At 64.6% G+C, this 8,779-nt stretch overlaps 1 protein-coding gene across 1 annotated transcript in view; it reads left to right on the top strand.

The window, feature by feature from the left end:
• The first annotated feature begins 4,466 nt into the window (after nucleotides 1–4,466).
• MUC2 (mucin 2, oligomeric mucus/gel-forming) overlaps nucleotides 4,467–8,779 on the top strand; it is a 30,928-nt gene continuing 26,615 nt past the window's right edge. Inside the window, 7 exon segments of the mRNA XM_045038110.1 lie at nucleotides 4,467–4,873; nucleotides 5,718–5,988; nucleotides 6,570–6,684; nucleotides 6,982–7,072; nucleotides 7,156–7,265; nucleotides 7,386–7,596; nucleotides 8,408–8,533. Of these exon segments, the coding sequence (XP_044894045.1) occupies nucleotides 4,798–4,873; nucleotides 5,718–5,988; nucleotides 6,570–6,684; nucleotides 6,982–7,072; nucleotides 7,156–7,265; nucleotides 7,386–7,596; nucleotides 8,408–8,533 (1,000 nt within the window). The 5' untranslated portion in view covers nucleotides 4,467–4,797.

The following is an 8,779-nucleotide window of genomic DNA, read 5'->3' as shown; positions in this document are numbered from 1 at the left end:
CATCCATCCAACCATCCATCAATCCATCCATCCATCCATCCATCCATCCATCCATCCATCTCTTCTTCCATCCATCCATCCATCCATCCATCCATCCATCATCCATCCATCCACTCATCATCTACCCTTCCCCCTATCCACCCCCTATTCCTCCCTCCCTCCCTCCCTCCTCCACCCACCCAGTCACCCAGAAGCAGAGTTACCGAGCACATCTACTGTAAAGCTGGCCTGTGGAGGATCCTACATAGGCTGCTGCTCTCAAGGCACTCACAGAAAGAAGGCCAGCAAGTCACACATTGTGGCCAGGGTGGTGATGACTATGGTCAGGGTGAGGGTATGATACTTGAACTAGGTCCACCACTGCCTAAAGGTGGCTGGGTCTTCTGAAGCACAGTGGCCTTTTCTTCATAAGGAGGCCGGCCCAGTGGCCACCTGCCCAGTGGAGCCCAGGCCAAGAAGCCCAGCCTGCTGACTTGGCCTTTCCCCATTCTTACCCAGAACAAATACTCCGTGTGCTTATCCACCCACACTTTATAGACCGCTTGGGGGGAAGGTAAGTTTATGTCCTATTCATAAACTCTTGCAGTCCAGGAGATGATGTGGGACCTGGTCCTGCACACCCATAGGTCTTTCAGAACCTTTGAAGGGGCAGGATGTGGGCATGGCTGGTGCTGGCCTGCCCTTGAGTCCTCAGATGCTCACTTGCCAGGAACTCTTTCCCTGTGGCTTGCTGGGGCTGGGGTCTCCCCTGGGTGTCCAGAGGGGCTGAGAACCCATGATTTCTTTCGGCACGCCCTCCTTCTGCCTGCTGAGGCTGGGCCAGAGCCGTGGAGCTGGGGTTGGGTGTAGGGTCTGAGAGGGGTGTGTATATAGAGAGAAGGTGGGGAGAGGGAGAGAGAGGGAGATTTATTTTAAGGAATTGTGGGGCCTGCAAGTCTGAAGCCTGCAGGTTGGACACCAGGGAAGGCCGATGTTGCAGCTCCAGACCAAAGACCATCCGGGAGCAGAATCTCTCCTTCTGGAGTCCCTCAGTCTTTTTTCTCTTAAGCCTTCAACTGATTGGATGAGGCCCACCCACATTATGAAGGGTGATCTATTCACATCTAAAACATACCTTCATAACAACATCTAGATTGGTGTTTTATCAAAAATTGGTACTGTGGCCTAGCCATGTTGATGCATAAAATTGACCTTCACACCAGGTGACCCAGAACGGGGTGGGGGTGGTGGGCTAGGGATGCACCTGCTATCTTCGGGTCTCTCTGACAGGTGTGAGGCTTCATCTTCTCTCTTCTCTCCACAACCTTCCTTTCTTCTTCCTCCTTCCCACTTCCTTCCTGCCCCCCCAACATCCTTCCCACCTTCTCCCCTCCCCCTACAAACCCTCCCCCCCCACACAACCCTTCCACTTCCCGATGAGTCAGGTTTGTGGACAGAAAGCAGTAGAACAGTCACTTTAGGCTGCGTTTCATGACGTCTTTGTGGCCTCCTCCCTGTGGTAAATTCGTGCGACACTTGGGAACCGTGTCTTGTCAGGGTAAACACTGCTGGGTGTGGGGCCTGGTGGGGAGGCCCCAGGTGCCCCGGCCCTGTGCTGGGGGTCTGCCTGTCACAAATGCAGTCAGCGACCCCTCAACAGCCTCCCGGCTGCAGCTGGGCAGGGCTGTGTCCTCCAGAGGACAGGGGACGAGGAGCCTGTGGGGCCCAGGGGGAAACACACTCCAGCTGCAGAGGGGAGACCCCCAGGGCACACCGTCCCTTTCCCACGTCTGTCCGTGTGTCACAGGTGGTGGGTGGACGTGCCTCAGGGCCCCGGGCATCTGTGGCCCCAGCCGGGCACTTTCCAGTTTGTCTACCCTGTATGCAGCGGAGCCTGCGCCCCACTGACTCACCTGTGAGCGGCCCCATGACCACGGCGAGAAAGCCCAGCTGGCAGCGAGGGCTGACTGGGGATCCGATGGTGGGGATGAGCGTGGGACTCGGTCCCAGACTCTGGAGGGGGCGGTGGGGTGACGCTGGTCACCCCAGCCTGATGGAGCGTTCACTGCCACCTTCTGTAGGCTCCTTCCCACCACGCACTCGGAGCCTGACCCAGCGCCTGGTGGTCGGATGTCACCGCTCTTCAGGTGCCACCTGAGACCCTGCAACTGGGCAAAGAGGGTCAGGGTCAGACCTTGGGGCCTCAGGTCAGCCCTGCTGCCCCTACACATAGGAGATGTAGGGCTGACCTTCTCAGACCCCGGGGAGGACGCCACCTTCTCAATCCCAGGGGAGGACTCACACCTTCTCAGACCCCCGGGGAGGACCCCACCTTCTCAATCCCAGGGGAGGACTCCCACCTTCTCAACCCCAGGGGAGGACGCCACCTTCTCAATCCCAGGGGAGGACTCCCACCTTCTCAGACTCCCGGGGAGGACCCCACCTTCTCAATCCCAGGGGAGGACGCCACCTTCTCAGACCCCAGGGGAGGACTCCACCTTCTCAGTCCAAGGGGAAGACTCCCACCTTCTCAGTCCAAGGGGAGGACTCCCACCTTCTCAATCCTAGAGGAGGATGCCACCTTCTCAGACCCCCGGGGAGGACCCCACCTTCTCAATCCCAGGAGAGGATGCCACCTTCTCAGACCCCGGGGAGGGCCCCACCTTCTCAATTCCAAGGGAGGACTCCACCTTCTCAATCCCAGAGGAAGATACCCACCTTCTCAATCCCAGGGGAGGACCCCCCACCTCCTCAATCCCAGAGGAGGCCCCCCACCTTCTCAATCCCAGAGGAGGACTCCCACCTTCTCAGACTCCAGACTCCACCTTCTCAATCCCAGGGGAGGACTCCCACCTTCTCAATCCCAGGGGAGGACTCCCACCTTCTCAATCCCAGGGGAAGACTCCCAGCTTCTCAATCCCAGGGGAGGACCCCATTTTCTCAATCCCAGGGGAGGACTTCCACCTTCTCAATCCCAGGGGAGGACCCCCACCTTCTCAATCCCAGGGGAGGACCCCACCTTCTCAGACCCCAGGGGAGGACTCCGCCTTCTCAATCCTAGAAGAGGATGCCACCTTCTCAGACCCCAGCGGAGGACCCCACCTTCTCAATCCCAGGGGAGGACCCCCACCTTCTCAATCCCAGAGGAGACTCACACCTTTTCAGACCCCAGGGGAGGACTCCCACCTTCTCAGACCCCAGGGGAGGACTTCCACCTTCTCAATCCCAGAGGAGGACTCCTGCCTCTCATATTCAGGGCAGGAGGGGCTGGGCTGGGTGTCCAGTGTCGGGCCGAGATTTCTCTGAATCCCAGCAGGGCAGAGGAAGCCTGGCATGGAAAATCACTGCCTTGAGGGGCTGTGAGGGGCCCCTGTTCCTGGGTTTCCCCGGGGCTCAGTGCCAGCCTGTTCAGCCCCACGGGAAGTGGCACAATGGGCCTGCTGGCCCAGCTGGCTCTGGTTTCCTAATCCCTGCTGCTCCTGGCTCAGGCCACATACTCGTGCCCGGGTCCCTGGGTCCCTGCAGAGAGGACAGTTCCTGGGCCTGGGGCTGGCGGCACAGTGGGATGGGAGGAGGCGCTCCATCCCAGGCCCCCCAGGAGTAGCAGGCTCACTGCCCCTGGCTCCCAGCCACCCTCTTAGACCCTGGGGGATCGGCCCCTTGTTGGGGCCCCAGGAATCATCGGGTGGCGTGAACAGGCTTCTCGTCCCTAGATGCTGTCACTGTGGTGCGGAGGTCCTGTCTGCAGAGGAAGGGCCCACAAGGAGGCGCAGGCCAAGGTGCTGACTCTAGCCGGGTCACTGTCTCCGAGGGCAGCCTGGGTCAGGGAGGAAGGGTGTCCCATGCCCCCACACTCTGGGCATCCACCTCATCCAGAGTCTCAGTGATTGTTGACATGAGTGCCCCCCGCCCACACCTGCCCCTGAAGCTCGGGGATGACTTGACTGTAATTTGTGGAGGCTGAGACTCGGTTCTCTCCCCACCTGCCAGGAGACAAAACTCTGGGCCAGGCAGGGGAGGCTGACAGCCTGGGGCCACGTTCCCCTCGAGGACGTCCACTCCCAGCCTCCTGCCGGCCCTCCCGTGTCCCAGAGGACGCGTCTCGGCACAGCGTCCCCTGGCTGGGCTTCCCAAGTTTCAGTTACAGGTAACTCCAGAGACTGGATCAGCCTGGGAACAGGAGGGGATTAGGGGGCGGGCGGAGCTGGGGGCCTGATGTTACCCAGTGGGCCGCCCTCCGAAACCAGCCAAGGAGCAGAGTCTGCACAGAGATGAGGCAGCCTCTGGGCCTCACCGGAGCCCACACATTCCCTGCCTTGGGGGTTTCGGGGCCCCAGTCGGGGCAGGGCCTCCGGAGCGGGAGAGCAGGGAGGGAGGAGCAAACAGGGGGCAGTGGGTCTCCCTGGGAGCCCCCCTCAGGGAAGCACCTCCTGCAACCCTCGCTCTGCTGGGATGTGGGACAGGGTGGGCGGGGGCCAGGGGCCTGTGGGACGACCCACAGTCGTCCCCGGGTGGGCCCTGTCCCGCTTGCTGCTGGGAGGGCGTGTTGGTCGGAACCGGGGTCATGGGTGCTGGGGCGTCCTGAGAAGGGCTAGCTTTACTGAGGGCTAATAAAAAGATAAACCACAGATAACTTGAATCAATATTTCCCAAGTGACACCACGGGAGCCCCCACAGCTGTTTTCCTGATAACCTGGCAAACGCCCCACCCACGCTTTGCCCCTCCCCTGCTCTCCCCGCCTCTGCCGGTCCTGCTGGGCCATATAAGGCCCGGACCCCTGCCCCAGTTGCTCTCCCCCGCCACCCTTTTGAGCCACCATGGGGCTGCCGCTAGCCGGCCTGGTGGCCGTCTGCCTGGCCCTGAGCTCAGCTGGGGGTGCGGAGCTCCGGAGAGGTGAGAAGGTGGTCAGTGGCATGTCCTGGGAGGCAGGACGGCCGAGGCAGCTCAGAGCGGAGGCCCTCCTCCGCCCAGCCTCTGGGGTGCACTGCTTGGGTCGGGCATCCTGCCCTCCGACTTTGGGTGGAAGGAAGGAGGAGGGAAGGTGGTCTTGGGTGCCTGTCATCCCTTTGAAGGTGATCTTTGGGCCAGAGTCTGTGGCCAGGTGGTGGTGCCAGGTGCAAACACCTGAGCTGGGCCTTTGTCCAGGGGCCTGGTGGGTCGGGGGGGGGGGGTGGGCAGGGGCAGTTGTGAGGGGCTGGGTGTCAGGGCCCCTTGGAGGGCCAAGGCCAAGGTAGCCCTTCTGCAAAGTGGGGTGTTGGCCGCGTGCCGAAGGGGTCACTCCAGACTGAGATGAGTGGGAACGCGGGATGGGGGTGTCTCCGTCCCATTTGGGTGACAAAGCCGCTGGGGGTGGGGGGAAGTTGGCCCCAAATGTCTGGACACAAAGTGGGCACCCAGAGACGCCATCCTGGTGGGTGAGGGGCGGTGGGAGCAGAGGGATGCCGGAGGGGGTGTGGTGGTGATGGGGCAGGGGTCCCTGGACCAGGTGGACAGGGTGCCCTGGGCTCCGGGAAGTCCCTCTATCCCACTTGGTGCCAGGCTGGGCGCACGGGGGTGGCGGCTGGAAATGTCCTTTCAAGGGGCTGAGACCCCCTGGTCAGGGCGGCGAAGGTCCAGCAGGGGCCAGTCCTGCGGGATGGCCTCGTGGACGGTCCCCAGAGGGCAGCTGTGGGGCGGGGCCTCGGGACAGGCTTCCCGGGGCCTGGCCCGCTCACCCTGTGTGTCCCTGCTCCCCCAGAGGGCAGGACCCGGAACCATGGCCACAGCGTCTGCAGCACTTGGGGCGACTTCCACTATAAGACGTTCGACAGTGACATCTTCCGCTTCCCGGGCCTCTGCGACTACAACTTTGCGTCTGACTGCAGGGACTCCTACAAGGAGTTTGCGGTGCACCTGAAGCGGGGCCTGGGACGAGATGGGGCTCACCCCCAGCTCGACTACATCCTGCTGAACATCAAAGACGACACTATCTACCTCACCCGCCAGCTGGCGGTGCTGAACGGGGCCGTGTGAGTGGGGCTGGGCGGCCCCGCGAGGCCTTCCACCAGCTAGGAGGGTGTCGGGTTTGAGTTCGGGTCACTGACCCATTCAGCAAACACCTATGGGCCCCCGCCAGGAGCCCCCATGGGTGCGAGGGGCTTCACCCATCCTGTACTGGGGGCCCCAGGCCCCCCCTGTTACCCAGGCTCGAGTTACCCAAGGGGGGGCCACGGGAGGCCCTCTCCCCTCCCCAGCTATTGTCCCCCATTGTCTAGGGAACAATGGGCTCTAAGCCGCATTCCTGCCCAGCCTCCTGCAGGGTGTGCCCTTTGTTTCCCCAGGGGGTTGTGTATAGGCTCCCGGGGCACAGAGCTGGGGCCTGGAGGAGGGGCGAAAAGAGGGACAGGGGCAGGCGGGAGGCCAGCCGGCCAAGGTGGACAGGGCTGACCTGCCACGGCCCCGGCTGCCCCGGAGGGTGGCCACGCCATCCGTGGCCCTGGCACTGGGAGCGGAGGCCACCCCACCCACAGGACGTGCAGCCTCAGTCCCCTCTGGGCAGTGGGTGACTGTGTGGGCCTGCGCGTGACTCCCGCCTGGCACCCCTCCCCAGGGTCAGCACCCCGCACTATAGCCCCGGGCTGCTCATCGAGAAGAGCGACGTCTATACCAAGGTCTACTCCCGTGCGGGACTCACCCTCATGTGGAACCGGGAAGACTCCCTCATGGTGGGTGCAGCCCCCGCCACAGCCGGGGGTGCCTAGCGGAGCTCAGGGGCCAGCGGACCGGCCCCCGTCACGAGCGGATCGGCAGCAGAGGGGGTCCCTCCGGGCCCAGGGTGTGGGGGGAGGCGGGCTGGCCCTTCGCCCACCCCCCACCCCTGTCCTGGTCCTCAGCGATCCCCGGTGCCAGGACACCCCGGGGCTGACCCCAGCCTCCTGCCGTACCGGGCACCCGAGCGGAGGGAGGTGCTGGGGACCAGCCTGGCCGTGGTCCCGCTCACCTGCCTCCCGTTCCCCCTCCAGCTGGAGCTGGACAGTAAGTTCCGGAACCACACGTGTGGCCTCTGCGGGGACTACAACGGCCTGCACGTCTATTCAGAGTTCCTCTCTGACGGTAGGGTCTCCTTGGGGGCCTGGTGGGCGGGGCATGGGCGCTGGGTCCCTGCCGCTGCCCCGCTGACAGGCCTGCACCCCCAGGTGTGTCCTTCAGTGCCATCGAGTTTGGGAACATGCAGAAGATCAAAAAGCCTGGGGTGGTGTGCGAGGACCCCGAGGAGGAGCCCGCGGGAGAGTCCTGCTCTGAGCACGTGAGTCGCTGGCGGGGGAGGAGCCGTTCCCGAGAGGGAGGGGGGGTGCGTCTGGGGTGTCGCGGAGAAGAGGAGGGCGGGAGCGGCCCTCATCCCCTCACCCCCGCATCTGTCTGCCAGCGCGCCGAGTGCGAGAGGCTGCTGACGGGCTCGGCCTTCGAGGACTGCCTGGGCCTGGTGCCGCTGGAGCTGTACGTGCAGGCCTGCGCGCAGGACCGCTGCCGGTGCCCGCTGGGCGCCTCCTGCATCTGCAGCAGCCTCGCCGAGTTCTCTCGCCAGTGCTCGCACGCGGGCGGCCGGCCGGGCACCTGGAGGACCCCCGTGTTCTGCCGTAAGCGCCGCGGTGCCGCCGGGCGGGTGGGGGCGTGGGCACTGCAGGGCCCTCAGGGTGGGGGCCGTCCAGGGACGGGGCGGCCTGGTGCCCTGCATCCCGGCCCCCTGTACCCTGGGCCCCCTGCACCTGGCCCCCTACACCTCGGCCCACTTGTACCCCAGACCCCTGTACCCTAGCCCCCTGCAGCCCGGCCCCCTTGTACCCTGGCCCCCCGTACCCTAGCCCCCTGCACCCGGCCCTGCTGTACCCCAGCCCCCTGTACCCCGGCCTCCCTGCACCCCGGCCCCCTTGTATCCTGGCCCCCTATACCCTAGCCCGCTGCACCCTGGACCCCTTGTGTCCCGGCCCCCTGTACCCTAGTCCGCTGCACCCCGGCCCCTTTGTACCCCGGCCCCCTGCACCCCGGGCCCCCTGAATCCCGGGCCCCCTGCATCGTGGCCCCCCTGCATCCCAGCCCCATAGTATGCTGGGCCCCTTGCACCCGAGCCCTGCTGTACCCCGGCCCCTTGTACCCTGACCTCCCTGCACCCCGGCCCCCCTGTACCCCGGGCCCCCTGAATCCTGGGCCCCCTGCATCCTGGTCCCCCTGCATCCCAGCCCCGTTGTACCCTGGGCCCCCTGCACCCTGGCCCCCTTGTACCCCGGCCCCCTGCACCCCGGCCCCCCTGCACCCCAGCCCCCTTGTACCTCGGCCCCCTGTACCCTAGCCCCCTGCACCCCGGCCCCCCTGCATCCCGGCCCCCCGCACCCCGGGCCCCCTGTACCCCTGCGTACGTGTCCGCTCAGAGGCCTGCCTTTGCCTTTGCAGCCAAGAGCTGCCCCGGGAACATGGTTTACCTGGAGAGCGGCTCACCCTGCATGGACACCTGCTCACACCTGGGAATCAGCAACCTGTGTGAGGAGCACCGCATGGACGGCTGTTTTTGCCCGGAAGGTGTGTGCTGTGGAGGCCTCGGGGTGGTGGCTGGTGGGTGGGCGCTGCCCTGAGATGGCCCGCCCAGGCCCGTGTGCCCTGGGACCGGGGGGCGGAGGTCAGCGATGGCGCTGGACGCGAGGGGCAGTGCCGTCTTCCCTGACACTGGGTAGAAGGGACACAGAAGCTGGAGACCGCCTCCCAAGCGCACACAGTGGGGCTTCAGGGAGTCTCGGTGGGAGGACTCCTTCCTGGTCATCACCCCGA

Source organism: Felis catus, chromosome D1 (assembly GCF_018350175.1).
Source record: "Felis catus isolate Fca126 chromosome D1, F.catus_Fca126_mat1.0, whole genome shotgun sequence".
In the NCBI taxonomy this organism is placed as follows: Eukaryota; Metazoa; Chordata; class Mammalia; order Carnivora; family Felidae; genus Felis; species Felis catus.
This window is presented reverse-complemented; position numbering and strand designations above follow the sequence as displayed.